This window comes from Oryx dammah, unplaced genomic scaffold (assembly GCF_014754425.2).
Source record: "Oryx dammah isolate SB20612 unplaced genomic scaffold, SCBI_Odam_1.1 HiC_scaffold_5, whole genome shotgun sequence".
NCBI lineage: Eukaryota > Metazoa > Chordata > Mammalia > Artiodactyla > Bovidae > Oryx > Oryx dammah.
Window position 1 is genome coordinate 49,266,327 of NW_024070189.1, and position 17,185 is coordinate 49,283,511.

A 17,185-nucleotide genomic window follows, 5' to 3' on the forward strand; every position below is an offset into this window, starting at 1 on the left:
TGCACTCATGCTCCAAAGCCTCTAGGGGGAGCCGATGATCTGCCCTTTGCCCGTTGCTTCTTCAAAGGTGGGTCAGTAGCAAGGCATTCCTCTCTCGCTCACCCCAAATTCTACCCTCTAACCGCTCCCCACAAAGTGCTGAGATTTTGCTTAGGTTACCTGCTTTAGGGGTGGAGTCTAGGGGGCAAGTTTTTTACCCGTCTACTACTTGTTGGAAAAGACTGATGCTGGGAAAGATTGAAGGCAGGAGGAGAGGGGGTTGACAGAGGATGAGATGGTTAGATTGTATCACTGACTCAATGGACATGAGTTTGAGCAAACTCTGGGAGATGGTGAAAGACAGGGAAGCCTGGTGTGCTTCAGTCCATGGGGTTGCAAAGAGTCAGTCACAACTGAGCAACTGAATAACAATGTTGTACCCAGGACTACTGAGGTGATGTGACCTCTTTCTTGTTTCATTTGGCAGGTTGTAGGGCTCTGTCTTTGCAAATGCTATCTTCTCCCAGAGAACTGTGGGCCCATGGGAGCCTCTTTCCTGGCCTAAGAAGGCTAGGGTGGGCTCTGAGGCCAAGGTTTCCTGCTGGTTTCCACACTCCCTTCTGCTGCCTTCAGGAATCTCTGGCTTTTCCTTATAGGCAGAGAGGTAGTGGGATCCAGCTGTCACGTTTGGGCTTGTGGAAGCAGGTAGCATAGGCATCTTGGCCTGTTTTTGTTCTGAGCTGTTCAGGCCTGCCTACCCAGACAAAGGAAGTTTCTGAGGACCAGCGAGCCCCACTGCAATCAGGCTGAATATCAAGTGAATCTGCCCTGGTTGGCCTCTTCTGTGCACATACCCTGAGGGATGCACAGGTTATTAGGGACAAGTCTGATATTGGCCTTGGTCCTCCAGCCTAGTACCAGTGGTCATCAGTTATACCACGACAAACACAGGCCTTGACAAGAAATCATTGCATGTAGATTTCACCAGACCTGAGAGGAGGGGTAAGGAACAGCCCCATCCTGCATCTGGCTGACTTCCCTCCAGCACGCTTTCCACCCTTCTGATCTTGTATTCTGGAGATCACCTCTTCCTCAGGGCTGTTCTAAGCTGATTAGTTTAATCTCATCCCTTGTGTCTCAGGTACTGGTCCAGTAGCTAAGTCCTAAGCCGTTTGCATGTGGTGTGCATTTGACCACAGGAATTGGTTCAGTAGGGGCCCAGTGAGCCCAGAGCCAGACTCTGCTTCAGGGGTTGTGAGAGAAGACCCTCTGGCCCTGGGAGCTGTTGGCGGCCATCTCTGCCCACTCAACGCCTGCCCTGTGCCTGGACTTTAATAAGACCCTTTTATTGCTTAGGCTAGTTTGGGTTTGGTTTTTTACTACTGCCACAGCCAAAAGTATTCTTACTGATGTGTCGGCTTCCTATTTCCTATAATGACCAATGAGTGCATGCTATGTGCACCCCAAAGACACCATCTCTTTCACTACCATCACTTCCGCATAGTAAAAGCAACTTCAGATGAATCTGGGCCTCTGCTGCCTTGAAGGGTATTTTGTCCTATACTGAATTCAGTTAACTTTTAAGGAGAAGCTCTGGATTTAAGTTCTATGAATTCGTCAAGAGACTGGGCAAATTTGTTCCTCACTTTGGGCTTTTATCTCCATCTCTACAAAAAGAGGGAGTTAGGTGGACCATCTCTGGGACTCTTCCTGTTAGCAATTTACAATGCCAATGTCATTTGGCAGTGTGGTATCCTCATGGGGATCTGGGCCCTCCTCAGAACCAGCTTTAGCTGGTCTGGATAGGACTTGGGCATCCAGTCTCCAACAAACTTCATCACAGCACCATCTTTCCTCCCTTTTCTCTTCTGGGTAGATATTTGGGGGGTGAGGTACAACTGCCTTCTACCAGCTGGGAACTTGTCTTCTTATAAGACAAGACTCTTAATGGACAGAATGGTCGTTTCTTCCAGTTGCCAAGGAAAAAAGTGTTCCTTTTCCTACGGCCTGGTATGTTTCCCTTTTTCCACTGGTTGCCAGGAGTCTCAGAGCTAGGCTGCCATCTGTGCTGGGGTAACCATTTCTTCCTTGTATACTTCCAGCCATCTCCTCCAAATGCAGTGTTGTTTAAAAACTTGGATAGTATTTAGTTAAAGTTCTTAACTAGGTACTTGCATCTAGGAAGGCATCTAGGAAGCCTACCATAAATAGGAGCTATTATCCTGTCTTATTTATGTTTTCTCATTTTCCCTCTATTTGTAACCATCTGGTTACATATGTTTCACTGGAGGTGTTCCTTAGGTGCCTGTTGGGAGTAGACAATAAAGAAATTGGATTCAAAGTTCTCTGCCTTATATTCCCTACCACAGTTATCACCGTCTTTTACTTAGAAAACAAAGTCAGAAGCAGCTTAAGATGGACTTTTATTTCTTCTTAAAAAAAAAAAATAAATAAGTGAATACATTGGCTCGAATGTTCTTCCCCTTCTCTTACGCTCCCCCTTCAAAATAAAACAACCACTGTGAGAATCCTTAAGATGTAAAGGCAGAGAGTGGGTCACCGGGACCCACACTGGAGGGAAAGGACACTCCACACAGGAGGGGTCGGAGAAGGACTCTGGGTGCGCGCGGCTTCTACGATCCTGGCTGTTGTGAAGGGAGTCCTTCTTCAGCAGAGGCTGGACATCTCCAGCTCTCCTCGGAGCCTCACAGCTCAGTCTTCACCTTGTGCACCAAATCCTTTTGGTCAATCTTGTCTAGGTCCTGGTACCAGCGGTTGAAAGCCAGCAGTGCCACGTTCTTGGCTGCCACAGCCGTCACCTCCACGGAGCTGGCCGCCCACTCCAGGGCATTGAGGTGGAAGAGCTGGTCATGCAGTGTGAACCGTGGGAGGGGGGTGTGGGGGCTGTGGACGGGGTGGGCCTGCCACTCGGCCGTCTGGACTGAGTAATAGGAGCGAAAGAGGGTCTTCAGCTGGGACCGGAGGAGGGGCTGGGGGGACTGGACTCGCCAAACAGCGGCCTCCTGAGGCTGTTTCCGCCGGAAGCTGGCCGAGATGTTGACGGGACAGATGTTGTCCAGGGCACAGAAGAAGCTGGGGAAATCTGTGGTAAGGATATTGGCAAAGGGGAAAAGCTTAGGGTCGGGGAAGCCAAAGTAGGAAGAGTTGAGGTAGCCATGGACCAAGGAGACGACGGTGGGCTGGAAAGAGCCCTGGACGACATCGATGGGCGGGTCGAATCCTTCAAAGGTGATGGTGCTGCTGTTGTCCAGGTGCAGGGGGGTGGCGATGACCACTATGTCATAGTTGTCAGAGCCCGTGCCCGCCTCATTCTCATACCTGACCCGATACAAGGGTTTCCCCTCTGGACAGAGAGAGAAGAGAACACAAAAGTCAGCTTCTTTCTTGGCTTCTACCCACTTATCTGCTGTCCGGGGCCCAGCACCGAGCGGTAAGACCCTGGGTGCAGCCACCGCCGTCCAGCTGCTGTGTCAGTTTTTCCATGCTGGTATGGTGGCAGGGCGAGCCACAATCAGGAAACCCAAGCTCTTTCTCTGGCTGTGGCACTGACTAGCTAGGGAGCGTGGGCAAGGCTGTGGCCCAGAGTCCTCAGTGGTCAAATGAATGGGGCTAGATGAGTGCAAGTCTCTGCTTTCTGCTCTGACATTTGAATCAGGACAACAGTGCCCTCTGGTGTCGCTTGGCAGTGCTGGGACCTGCACCCCAGCAGAGGAGTTTTAGGGATAGAGAAGGAGGAAGTGTTCATTGTGTAGGAAGGGAGTGGTCACGGCCCCTGCTCTACTTACCCGTTGGCTGCAGGGTCACAGTGGTCACCGTGGCATGGATCACGTTGGCCTTGGTGAGCTTCAGCAGACCAGAACAAACCAGCTTGTTGCCTCCCTCCACAGACCACAGGCTACCTTGGGCCCCGGCTAGAGACATGGCTCCTGGGCAAAGGGGGAGGGAAGGAGACCAGTGGCTTCTCAACCTCTAGGCAGTGGGGCTGGAGAGGCCAGCACCATCCTACCCAGGCCTCTGTCCCAGGCCAAGACTCCTCCCAACCCCCCCGCAGGGAGAGATAATACGCAGAAATAAATACAATAGAATTCACAATGTTGTAAAGTAAAAACATTATGCTCAGTGCAAGAGCCGCTATAGAAGACCACAGATTGTATGATTCTATTTAAATAGACTGCCCAGAATGGGCAAATCCAAAGAAACACAGAGCAGATTTGTGGTTGCCTAGGGCTGGAAGGCTAGGGGATGTTGGGGGAACTGATAGCTATAGGGATGAGTTTTGAGGGCAGTGAAAATGTTCTCAAATTGATTGTGGTGATGGAGACACAGATGTATGTGTGTGCACGCTCAGTCGCTCAGTCATGTCTGGCTCTTTGTGACCCTGTGGACCATAGCCCACCAGGCTTCTCTGTCCATGGGATTTTTTTCCAGTAAGAATTCTAGAGTGGGTTGCCATTTCCTCCTCCAGGGAATATTCCCGACCCAGGGATTGAACTCATTGCTCCTGCATTAGCAGGTGAATTCTTTATTGCTGTGTCACCAGGGGAGCCAGATGGAGACAATGGAGACACAACTCGGAGTGTTCTGAAAGCCATTGACTCCTACATTTTAAATGCGTGCACTGCGTGATACATGAATTATATCTCAAAGGATACCTACAAGATGCTGGGAGAGTGAGCAGGGTCATCTCGCTGAGGGGACACTAGGCAGGACCAGAAGGCTGGGAAGGAGCTAGCAGCGGCCAGAGGAAGAGTATCCTGGGCATGTGGGAGGTACTTGTTAATTATAAACCCTTTCATTCATTTATTTAGCAAAAATGGTCTGAGTGCCTATGATGGTCAGCACTGTTGTAAGGATATCTCAGTAAACAAAGGGGACAGAAATAAGTCGATTCAGTAGCCTGGCAGGGCAAGGGGACTGGGACTCCTGGGGGTGGGAGAGGTTAGGCAGCTTCGATGAAAAGGCAACATCTTCACAGAGACATGGGAAGCAAGAGTTTATTATGACTGCGTCTCCAGGAAGATTCTTCCAGGCAGAGCGATGGCCACACAAAAGCCTCAAGGTGGGAGTGTACCTGGGACGCTGGAGACACGGTGAGGAGACCAGAGTGCCTGGTCTGGGGTGCGTGAGTGGAGAGATGGTGAGGCCTAGACCACATAGAGGCCTGCAGACCACTGGAAGGGCTCTGGATTTTCCTTGAAGGAAAGCAGGAGCTATTGCAGTCTTACATGCAGCTCTGTCAGGATCCGTCTTTTGTTTTAAAAGGATCATCTGGGTGACGTGTTGAGCTTGGAGGGGCCAGGGAGTGGGCAGAGGGTGGGGGACCTGGTAGGAGACTTGTAGCAATTCTGGTGAAGGATGCTAGTGCTTAGACCAAGGAAGAGGCATTGCTAGGAAGCAGTTAGATTCTAGGTATACATGGAAGGTAAAGCAGATGGGATTTCCTGACATATGACACAAAGGGCATGAAAGAAAGCAATGATTCAAGGTTTTGGCTGGAGCAACCGAAAGGAGTAATTACCAGCCAACCTACGGGGAGGCTGGGAGGGGCAGGCTTGAGGGGAAAGATCAGAAGCTCAGGTTTGGATGCGCTGAGTCTGAGATGCCCATTAGCCCTTCCAGTGTGGACATAAGGGTGGCGGCTGACACATGAGCCTGCAGTTCTGGAGACAGGTCTGGGCTAGAGGTCATGTTTGGGAGTCAGGTGGGTAGAACTGAAGCCCCAAGACTGGCTGAGCTCACCAAGGAAGGCTGAGTAGTTGAGAGCAGAGGAGGACAGAGGACTGAGCCTGGGCCTTCCATGTTAGGAGGCAGGAGAGGAGAACCCTGCCAAGCAGGCCAGTGAGTGCCTGTGAGGTTCCTTGGCCTTGAATGCCCCTCTCCGGCCCTCCACTGCCCCAGTAAAATCCTACTGTATCTTTCAAGGTCCAGAATAGTCACCACACCTTGGGGAAGATGTGTCTTGATGTCTTTCTTGGGCAGATCTGTGTCCTGTGCTGGGAGATGGTGGGTGATATATGTGCCTGCCCACTCCAGTAATGAGCTGGGAAGATGCAGTGCTCTAATAAGTGGATAGCCAGGGGCCCAGTGGATAGCAGGGCAGATTATGAAACCAGTCCAAACAGGAGTGGCAGAAACACCCTGGACCTGAGATCTGAGCTTCCCTTTCTCTGTGAAGTGAGGTGAACACCATCTCCTGCCAACTGAGAGGACGGATGCCAGAATCAAAGGGTGTTGGGGTGATGTCATGTACTGAGTTGGGTAAATGTAAGGCTATTACAGGGAGGGCTGGGGAAGGGCAGGTGGGCAGGCTGAGGGCTGGAGGCTCACCGGCAAAGGCGGGCATCGCTGCTGACTGGCCGTAGCTGGCCCGCAGGACGGCGGAGACTACGTCGTCAATAAAGCGCTGGGTGACGCCCACCTGGAGCAGGGACTCAGCCACGGAGCGCTGGGTCATGTTGACGAAGGCAGATTCTCCCAGCGAGTAGAGCAGTTCCTCCACACCCGAGAAGGCATAACCGTGGGCCTGGTACTTATAGATCCTGGGAGACATGTGGACCCAGAGCCCTTGTGCAGAAAGGCCTTTCTGCTGACCACCTGCTGCTGGGTCACTGCACCTGGGGGCCCACCCCTCCTCTCCATGTAGGGGTGGGAGAGGAAGCTTCTTATGTTACCTTGGCCTATTTGCTGGCAATGGCGGGCCCGTCCCACCTGGAGGGACAGCCCAGAGGGAAGGGCAAACACTTTGGATCCCACCAGAACCTGGCTTCACATGGTGGCTCCTCTGAATGACAATCATATCACCTCTCAAGCCGCTCCCTGAGGAGGTTGCAGTCCTCTTCTTACTCAGCTGGGACTGCCAAGCAGTGGTCCATGCCCGCCCCCACTGTCATATCCCCTCTCCAGCAACAACAGCTCTTCCCTGGCTTCTAGGACCACACTGGACCCCATGGCAGCTGCTTTATGCCAAAGTTGTCACCCTCTCTGCTAGTCTGGCCTGTCTTCCCCTGTGGCTCGGTCCAACGAGGCTCCCACTCACCCCCTCGCTAATGTCTTCTTCCCCCACGACTCTCCCCACCTTGAGGACTGGCATTTGCCTGGAGCCGTCAGCTGATGAACTTTTGGATAGTGGCCTTTGGAATACTGCTTCTGCTTGGGCTGTTCTGTAAATGTGCTGGGTTTGGTTGTTGACAAGAAGCCCAAATGGAGGTGTCCAGAAAGCAGTTAGAAACTGCTTAGGTAGTGGGTCTGGAACTTAAGGGGAAACTGGGGCTCACAGGTAGAGGCTGTCTCCCACAAAAGGGAGAACTGGTGCTGGGGAGTTGGATAAAATTGACAAGGGAGAAAAGTATAAGAAAGAGGAAAGAGAAGTGAAGAACTAACTTTGGGGATACCTGGAGAGTACAAGGAAGAAGTGCCATAAAAAGCATAGTTACAGGAGTGGGAAGAGCAGAGAAGTGCCAGAAACCAGGAAGGAGGCCTGGAGGCCATGAACAAGTAAGTGTCTGATCCTGAAGTCTCTGCACCTAGGCCAGGAAACAGGGAGAATGTTTGAAAGGACTGACTGTTGGGGAGAGCTGGGGACCAGCCTGGTGAGTGAGTGGACTATGAGGGTTGGACAGAGTGACAACAGGATACTTATCCTTCTTATTTGGAGTTGATGGGGAGGGGGCTGGGACATAAGGGGGAGATAACTGGCAAAGAAAGGTGTTTGTTCTAGATAGGCCTGGAGGACAGAAGAGTTTGTAAATGGTGGTCCACAGGTTGCTTGTGGCCTGCAGATATGTCTTATTTGCCTTGTAAGATGAACTGGTTGCATGCATTGTAAAACTAATCTCACATACAATTGGATTTCCAATTTCTTCTGAAAAACTGGAATTTGCTCAGTGAGGCTGGCATTCCCACGTGGCCACAAGGAGTTTGAGCAGAGAGCTAGCTGCCCATTCCGATGGGGCCTGGCTCTTCAGGACCCCTTACTCCTTATTCTTCCCTTTCACTAAACTGCTTCACTTATTCATACCCCAGGTAGGCCCTTGAAGGTGGCTGAGTTTGCAACCCATGCTTTTTTTTGGCCAGAGCACAAAGGATGTGGGATTTTTAGTTCTCTGACCAGATCAAACCCATGACCCTTGCACTAGAAACACAGAGTCTTAACCACTGGACCACCAGGGAAGTCCTGCAACCCATGCTTTTATTTACCAGTGTAGCCGAGGGAAAGAGGATGCCAGCGTGACAACACGAGAGACAAGTACTGCTGCACTAAAGTAAGTCCCTTTCTGATGCTGGGGGTGTGCTCGGAACCTGGATGGAATTCTCAAACCCAGTGAGTACCTTTTCCATTTTGACAACGTACAGTCACGTTGGTTCCTTCTGCGTCTCTTTTCCTCTCTCCCTCTGGAAGGCCCTCCCCAAGGCTCTGCCCAGCCCTACCTCATGAACTTCTCCATGACCTCCTCCACCCACATCTGCAGTCTCAGGAAGCTGATGCCGTAGTGCCACCAGAGGCGGAAGAGGTTCAGCAGGTACCAGTCTGTCTCCTCCAGCACGAAGTTCTCCCCATTGAAGATGGCGCTCCTGCCTCCCACCTCGCGCCGGTGCCGCAGCCCTGAGGAGACAAGGAAGAGGCCCTTAGGTCCCCTACAGAGGCCCCCGGAGCCCCAGGGGAACCTAGCGATGCCGGAAGCTTAAGTTCAGGGCCATCCTGAAGGACAGCCCCACTAAAGGGAATGCGGCACTACGCTTGGTGCGTCTGGGCTGCTTGCTCAACAACGGTAAACCGAGTGCTGGGGAGATGCCTGGCCCGGCTGGCCAACAAAGAAACGAAAACTAGACTCATAATCTGGTTTATATGGTCTTCTAACAGGGGTTCACTCAGCCATGAGTGAGGGAGATTCAGTCGTCATCCTGGATTGTCTAGAGGCTGAGAGCCGTGGCACTTGCTCTGGGATGGCGGCCCGGGGCACCAAGGCCACAAGGAAGAAATCACAGCTCCTGACAACCACCTGCACTCTACAACTGAGAGAGCACCGGAGCTTTGGATCTCACTTCATCCTCTCACAGTCTCGGGAGAGGCAGAACAAGAGTCAGTACCCCCCAGGTAAAGATGGATGGATGGAAGGTGAGGCTTAGAGATTATAGGGACTGCCCTAAGTCATGGGTTTTTCTTTCTTTCCCTCCCATTCCTGTCCCTAAACCACAAAGTTCCCCTACCCAGAGGCAACCAGTAAGTATATTCCTTCAGCATCCTTCTAGAGATATTCTGTGCCAACACTTATAAATGTGTACACATCTGTGAGCTGTCTCTCCCTCCACCCTCCCCCATATACTATTAATATACACAGTGGCCCGCACCTTACTGACATGGGCATCTTAAGAGAGTGTTCTATACCTGGGCATATAGGACTTGGCTACTGAATATTCTGCTGTGTGCTTAAACAATATTTAGTCTCAGATCCTAGTGGATGGGCAGGTAAGATATTTTCAACTTTTTACTATTACAAACAGTGCTGTAATGAGTAACCTTGTGCGTCTGCTGCTCTGTACATCTGTGAGCACACTTATGGGATCAATTCTGAGAAGTGGAATTTCTGCATCCAGTGGTATATATATTTGTGGTTTTGACAGATGCTGCTGGGGTTGAATCTCAGCTCTCACTTATTAGCTGTAGGGCCTTAGCCCTTTCCTTGGGAGGAGATACAGCACCTGTCTTGCAGGCTGGTAGGAGGATTAGAGGTAATGTCTATGTGTGACCCAGAGGACGCCAGGTGCTTGGCAAGCACACAGCATGTGGAAGCCATTGTGATTATAGATTATTGAGAAGCAGTAAACTGATGGGGAAAGAAACTAGTCTGGGGGTGGGGCTGTCAAACCTGAATTCTAATCCAGGCTCTGCAACTAACTCACTGTGTAACCTCAGGCATGTTCTTTCCCCTCTCTGGTCTCAGCTGCTCCATCTGTAAAATGAGGAGATTGGGCTACATGACCTTCTGGCCTTGACCATCAGGGTCACCTGGGAAGGGCCCGAGGGCTGCCGCCAGCCCCAGGATGGTGCACTCACCCAGCTGCTTGACGAAACCCTGCATGTGGAGACTCAGGGAGTGAAAGGAGGCGGCGCCGCTCTCATAGTGCTGCTTGTTGACGGAGATGGTGGCTAGGCGGCCACCCACGGTCCCCTTCTCGAACACATCGATCTGCACCCGGGGGCCAAAGTGCTGTTGGAGGAAGTGGGCCACAGCAGAGCCCCCGATTCCAGCTCCAACCACAGCTGTCATCAGGCCCAGGAGGCAGGCGTGGGGAGAGACAGAGCAGGGGCATGAGACTGAGGGTCACTCCTTCTCAGTCTCCTGGGCCAGTGGTTTCCCAGGTACTCGCATCTCATAGGCTTCTAACATCTCAAAAAGGAAATCTGTAGACTAGTGCTTAGTAAAGTGTTAGCTGCTCAGTCACTTCCGACTCTTTGAACTGTAGCCTGCTAGGCTCTTCCATCCATGGAATTTGCCAGGCAGTAAAGCTATCAATAAACAGCAAAGTACAACCTGCAAACTACCACCTACAATAACCCTTATTTTATAAAGAAAAAGACAAGTTAGCAGCAAAGGGGCAGGGAAGAATATCAAAATTTATTTAAGGGAATAAATCTAGCTTTATACAAACTCATTGAAAGTCAAAGTGAAAGTCACTCAGTCGTGTCTGACTCTTTGCAACCCCATGGACTGTATGTAGCCTGCCTGGCTGCTCTGTCCATGGAATTCTCCAGGCCAGAATACTGTTCCCTTTTCTAGAGGATCTTCCCAACCCAGGGACTGAACCTAGGTCTCTCACATTGCAGGCAGATTCTTTACCATCTGAGCCACCAGGGATGTTTTACTATGAATTGGTGAAGACCTGGTCACTGCCAGGTAATTAGGTTAGATTAGTGTTAGGAATCCACTCCTTAATCCAGGGGTTGGCAAACTACAGCCTGAGAGCCAAATCAAGGCAGATTTCTGTTTTTGCAAGCTGAAGCTTTATTGGAACGGAACTATGCCCTTTCTTTAGCTTCCTGGCTATGGCTCTTTCATGCCAGGCAGACATGAGTAAAGTTGGAACAGAGGCTGTAAGCACAGCCTAAAATATTTACTCTCTGGTCTTTAACTTAAGAAGTCAGCCAACCCGTGGTCTATTGCAACTTCTCACCTGACACTTAAGTCATTTCCACATCCATGTTTGCCAAGCCTGGAATTCACCCTGTGACAGATAACTCGTCACCATATAGGGCACTCTATTCCACTTTGGACTCTTGTTATAGTTTCAGCTTTTTAACATCTTTTGGGGTCTTACCTACTGTCTTCTTCTTTCCTTAGTTAGTTGCAAACTTAGTTCATATACCATCAATATTCTGATCCAAGTCACTGAGAAAAGTGTGTTACTGGTCAGGGCTCTGAGGTGCTGCTAGGAACCACTGACCAAACAGATAGCAATCATTACACAGCACTGAGAGGATAGTGAAGCAGCTGTGAAGTTACTGAGCTGGACAGCCATGCTACCCACAGTTTTTGCCCACCAGGTATCTAAGACACAGCTTTCCTCTCACCTGACAGTCTAGTAACCTGTCAAAGAGAAGGAGATTTGTTCTTACTAGACCCATGTTGGGCTTTCCAGGTGGTGCAGTAGTCAAGAATTTGCCTGCCAGTGTAGGAGGTACAAGAGACACAGGTTCGATCCTTGGATCAGGAAGATCCCCTGGAGGAGGAAATGGCAAAACCCACTCCAGTATTCTTGCTTGGATAATTCCATGGACAGAGGAGCCTGGTGGGCTACAGTTCATGGGGTTGAAAAGAATTGGATACGACTGAGCACACACGCACACACACACAGACACAGGGTCCTGTTGGACCCTAAGACTACTAACTCTTGTCAAGAAGGCAAAACTACAAGGTTCTTTATGATCTGGTCTCCATTTACTTATTCCATGTCCTTCCTCAGCCTTGCAACACTCCACCTTCTTGTCTACCTCAATTTCTTTTTTTGGCCATACCATGCAACATATGGATCTTAATTCCTTGACCAGGGATAGAACTTGTGCCCCCTGTAGTGGAAGCACAGAGTCTCAACCACTGGACCACCAGGTTAGCCCCCTGCCTCAGCTTCTTTTGCTCTGGAACAGAGACTTCGCCCTGTCATGCCTGTGCCTTTGCCCACGTCGTTCCCTTTGTCAGAAACTCTCTGTCATCCTTTGTCTTGCTGACCTCTGTGGCCCTTATATGTCATTCTTAGCTGGCTGGCCTGACCTGCCGAAGACAACTGTCCCTCCTGCATATTCCCACAGCATACTCTCCTTACCCTGGCCTGGTCCGTGGGACACTACTCAAATGATCTGTCAAGATCTGAGGGCAGGTCCCTATGTCCCCAGATTCTGGCAGGCAGTAGAGCTCACTATTGCATTTCAAAAGAACAAATTACTTCTTTATTCTCAGTGTTTACAAAGCCAGTTCCAAGGATACCCTTTAACCTTTTAAACCAAGTGCTTCCCACCCTTTCCATTTTTGACAAAGCCCTGAATTACCCTTTTTTTTTTTTTCCCCAGAGAAATTGCTATCACAAGACCTGGAAGCTGCCTAAAGGCTATAGGGAAGCAGAAGACCTCATCTCACTAAGAACTGGCTCCTTCAACACCAATGACCTGACACCTGCTCTCTAGTCTGTGGTAAGGTTTGCTGGACATAGAATAAATGAAACAGAGAGGGCCCTGTAGCAATGTAGATCGGGATCCTGGAGGACAGTGGGTTTTACCAGTGAGCAGAAGCCCATTTTCTGCAGAAAGAACAGCAAAAGCAGGGCCCAGGTGGAATTATGGGGGAATTTAAAGGGTTTGACGCCACACCAAGGTGTTCAGATTTGATCATGAAGCAGCCTGAGGGTTACAACATCTTAACAGGAAGCTCCTTATTCCCATTGTACGTAGAGTCCAAGCCACTGAGGACGCACAGAGGCTCTTATCAAAGCAGTGAGGAAAATTAAAGTTGCAGGAAGCTTGGCACTGCCAAATCTTTTGCCTTGATGATGCCTGGGGTGAGGTGGGTAGGGCCAGCTGGAATGAGGCAGGCAGCAAGTTCTGCGTTGGCAGAAATGGTTGAGCTGTGAGGAGGTCCTGCCCCTTCCTCAGTGGTCACTGGGAAATGCCATGCTCTGCCGACCTTTCTCAAGAGATGTGGGAACCCTGCACATCAAGACCTTGCCTGCTTCATTCTTCCCCATCCTTCAAAGCCTGGCTCCAAATCCATCTCCTTCATTAGGCCTTCTCTATCTACTCCAGCTCTCAGGATTCTCTCTCCTCTGAAAACCCTAACTGTTCAGTCCTAAATTGATTTCTGGCACACTTCAGCCTGTCTTAATCCTTTATGGCCTGAGCTGGGGTTTGGTAATGCAGACCTTAGCACTGCACTAGCCCCATTATGTCTGTGGCACTCCCATGGGGCAGCCCTCCCTCCCAGTGAGAGTCACTCCTCTCCCACACCAGAAACCCAGCATCTCTGTCTACAGGAATCTGATATATGAGGGACCTGAAAATCTTTGATTCACGTTGAGTTAAAATGACAAATGTTAAGAGGAAAAAAGTATAAACAAACATGGAATGTTAGTTATATACATGATGAAGTATTTAGCAGTATGTCCTGATGTCTGCAATTTATTTTGAAAAGCATTAAAATGTAAGATGGATTAATGGATATGTGACAGGTCTGTGATAAAGCAAATATACTAGCAGTTTCTTAACAGCAGAATCTAGGTGCTGGGTAAAGAGATGATCAATGTGTAAGTCTTTCAATTTTGGTCTAGGTTTGAAAATTTTCAACATAAAATGTTGAAAAAAAAAAAAAGCAAATAAGAAGACTGCTGTGAAAAATTCCTCATTTTGTCATTCAGCAAATCTGTCCCCAGAGGACTTTCCATGGGTTCTGTCTCTCCTAGAACTGTCTCCTACCCTCCATGAGGTTTTTGGCTTAGATGTTGCTTCTAGGAAGCCCTCCCAGAGCCCACAAAGACGGGTGAGTGCCTTTCCTCTATATTCACAGTCGTTCTCAGCCTCAGCACTAACTTCCTTGTATTGTGCAGTCTCTCCTCCTCCGGACAGGAACTATGGACCCGTGCCTACTACACAGACGACCCTCAATAAATCTGTGTGAATGACATCATCCAGCCAGACCAGCGTCCTGGGGGAACCTGGCAAAGAGCCAGGTCGAGGGCAGATGCTCAATGCCCCTGAACCTTCTGGCGAGATCAGTGACCAGTCCTGCCCCGAGGCTCTTTTCTGCCCCAGGTAGCCCTGGACACAGGCCCACGCCTCCCTCCCCATCAGCACCTTGCCTGCTGCGGTCCCCTTCCTCGCCCAGTCTCAGTCCCTCGGCTCTTCTCCACCCAGCTCCTCTCCCGAGGACCCCTCCCTCGTCCAGCTGCCTTCCCCTTCCCCCATCCAGCTGCTCCCGGCTGACAACCGTTTTCCCTCGCAGCCCTCTTCCCTCGCAGCCCTCCCCAGATCTGCACCCCACCCAGTCCTTCCCGCACCGATTTTACTGGGCCGGGCATCGCCTGTAGCGGCGGCAGCGAGGAGTGCGGCCAGCGCGGCGAGGAGCCGGGCAGCGTGGGCCATGGCGGGCAGCGATGGGAGCAGCACGCCGGGTATCGGGCACTGGCGGGTTGGCGCTGGGCGCCCCGCCCCGCCCCAGCGCTCAGCTGGCTGTTCCGCCTTCCAGCCTCGCTGGTCGCAGCTTCTTATTGGACAAGCGGCAGTCCCTCTTCGGTACGAGGCCCTCATTAGCCGCATCTCTCTGGGGGCAGGCTCTGCCATTGGCAACTTCTCCGTCCCGCCTCCTGGATGCGGTTTCCTCATTGGCTGGCTTGTCTTGCTCCGGCGCAGGTGTGCGCGCTTTGGGTACTCAGCATCAGGACCCGGGCCCAGCTCCGGGGAGATTGATGACCAAGGAAGAACTGAAGCTTTGACGATCTCCGTTCAAATCCAAACTCTGAGCGTTAGTAGCTCTGTAACGTGCCTTCTCCGTGTCTCATTCAGTCTTCCTGCTCTACCTTTCTAGGTGGTTGTGACAATCACGTGAAATAAGGCATGTGAAATCACTTGGCAGTGTCTGCAAGTGCCTGAGATTGCTGACCAACCATGCAGCCAGGATGGCAAGGCGCTACTTGTTTCAGAATGCTGAAACAAAGCCAGATACTTTCCAGACTGCTGTTAGTTACCACGTGTCTTTGCGGCTTTGACACACAGTTTGTGTCTCCGCCTTCTACTTAAAAAACGAAAGGTAAGAGTTTCATCCACTCTTAGAGGGGAGAGGAAAGGTAGAAAGGAAGAGATAAACTCCATTTTTCACCCTCTAAGGGAACAAAAGCAGCTTCACTGTGGCTAGTTTACTACACTATAAAGGACAGATTTCCTCTCACAGGAAATAAAATTGGGGATGAGTTTCAAAATAAAATAAGGAAAACTCATGTGTATTCAGTCAGATTATGGCTAAGAATAGAAATAGAAAGGACTCTGAGAAGAGTAAAAGGTCATAGAGCTGAGATTACAGCCAACTTTGTGAGTCTTAACATGGCCAAACTGGATTATTGGTAAAATGGTAGATGAATAAATATGCATTTCTCATTAAAAACAAAACAAAACAAAAAAACACTTTTGGGCAATATTTGTGTTAAAATGCAAAACCAGACTCAAGATACTCCTTTAAATTACTATGTTTTCTTTTTGGCCTCACTTTGTGGCATGTAATCTGCATTTCAACTTGTGCCCTCTGAATTGGGAGCAGCCTTAACCACTGGAATGCCAGGGAAGTTCCTTCCTTAATCATCTTTTAAAACAAGCATTCATTGATCACTTTGTGCCATGTTCTGTTATATGCTAACAGTATGATCCATGCAGTATTTTTTTATAGGGTAAAATCATATTAAAACTCAACAGAGGATGAGATGGCTGGATGGCATCACTGACTCGATGGATCTGAGTCTGAGTGAACTCCGGGAGTTGGTGATGGACAGGGAGGCCTGGCGTGCTGCGATTCATGGGGTTGCAAAGAGTCAGACATGACTGAGCGACTGAACTGAACTGAACTTGCTTTTTAGTAAGTAAAGTAAATGTTGCTCAGTCATGTCCGACTCTTTGTGACCCCAGGGACTGTAGCCTACCAGGTTCTTCTGTCCATGGGATTCTCCAGGCAAGAATACTGGAGTGGATTGCCATTTCTTTCTCCATATCTTCCCAACCCAGGGATTGAACCCAGGTCTCCTGCATTGTAGGCAGACGCTTTACCGTCTGAGCCAATTTTAGGGTCCTTGGTAATTCTAGATTTTACAGCTGTGTTTTCTCCTGTTAGGAAAAAATTCTTCCAGTCCCACACCATGTGTATTAAAGCTGTAGGACAAATTCAAAAAAGCTGTTTTAAGAGGAAAAGCAAAGAGCCATAATTCTGGTGGCCAAGGTACTAGTAATGAGACTGTGAGTGGGGTTGGGTGATTCCTTCAGTTATTTATTGCCGCATAACAAACTACCCCAAAACTTAGTGGCTAAAGGGAACAATCACTTTTTTTGCCCATAAATCTGCACATTGGGCAGGACTCAGTGAGATCTCATCTGTTCCATGTGATGTCAGATGGGGGTGTTCCACTGGGGACTGGAAAGTCCACTTTCAAAGTGGCTCACCAAGGTGGCTGGCAGGTTGGTGCTGGCCGTCAGCTAAAAGCTCAGCCGTGGCCCTTGGTTCTACTCCACAGGCTACTTGAGTTGGCTCTTTGGTTTGATGGCTAGGTATCAAGAGTGAGCATCCAGAGACAGGAAGGTGTGGGTCAGAAACCAGCAGTGTCACCTCCCTATAATCTACTGGTTCAGATTCAAGGAGATTTCAAAGCTGTGTTTTAAAACCTCCAGTGAATTTGAGAATGGACAAGAGTACAGATATACTTACCAACTAGCTCTGGGACTGTGAGAAACAATGGATTATGGAGCCAGGGTGGGAAGAATGATGAAAATGCAAAGCCAAAACTACAGGAAAGGCTGGCTACAAAGAGGGGCACTTAGCCAGAAGGCTGGCTATGTGGAAGCCAGTGGAGAAGCAGAGGTAAAGACAAGGCTAGGCAAAGGTTGGGAAGGGCACATGGAAGCAGGCGGCCACATGCCAGTAACTGGATTAAGACAGTGGTCAGAAGT

At 49.9% G+C, this 17,185-nt stretch overlaps 1 protein-coding gene across 1 annotated transcript; it reads right to left on the bottom strand.

Annotated features, from left to right (window-relative positions):
- Positions 1–2,384: 2,384 nt before the first annotated feature.
- On the bottom strand, positions 2,385–14,755 carry PCYOX1L (prenylcysteine oxidase 1 like). The gene is made up of 6 exons (XM_040239631.1): positions 14,539–14,755; positions 10,055–10,261; positions 8,428–8,602; positions 6,328–6,539; positions 3,786–3,926; positions 2,385–3,343 (listed from the first exon to the last, which is right to left on the bottom strand). The coding sequence occupies exons 1-6, from the start codon at positions 14,621–14,623 to the stop codon at positions 2,685–2,687; spliced, it is 1,479 nt and encodes a 492-aa protein (XP_040095565.1). The 5' UTR covers positions 14,624–14,755; the 3' UTR covers positions 2,385–2,684.
- Positions 14,756–17,185: the final 2,430 nt, after the last annotated feature.

Coding starts and splice junctions, on each gene's coding strand:
- PCYOX1L (XM_040239631.1), bottom strand. CDS start 14,623: ATGGCCCACGCTGCCCGGCTCCTCGCCGCGCTGGCCGCACTCCTCGCT. Junction 3,927..6,327: donor AGCGATGCCCGCCTTTGCCG/GTGAGCCTCCAG, acceptor CCCTTTGCCCAG/GAGCCATGTCTCTAGCCGGG. Junction 3,344..3,785: donor TGTGACCCTGCAGCCAACGG/GTAAGTAGAGCA, acceptor CTCTCTGTCCAG/AGGGGAAACCCTTGTATCGG.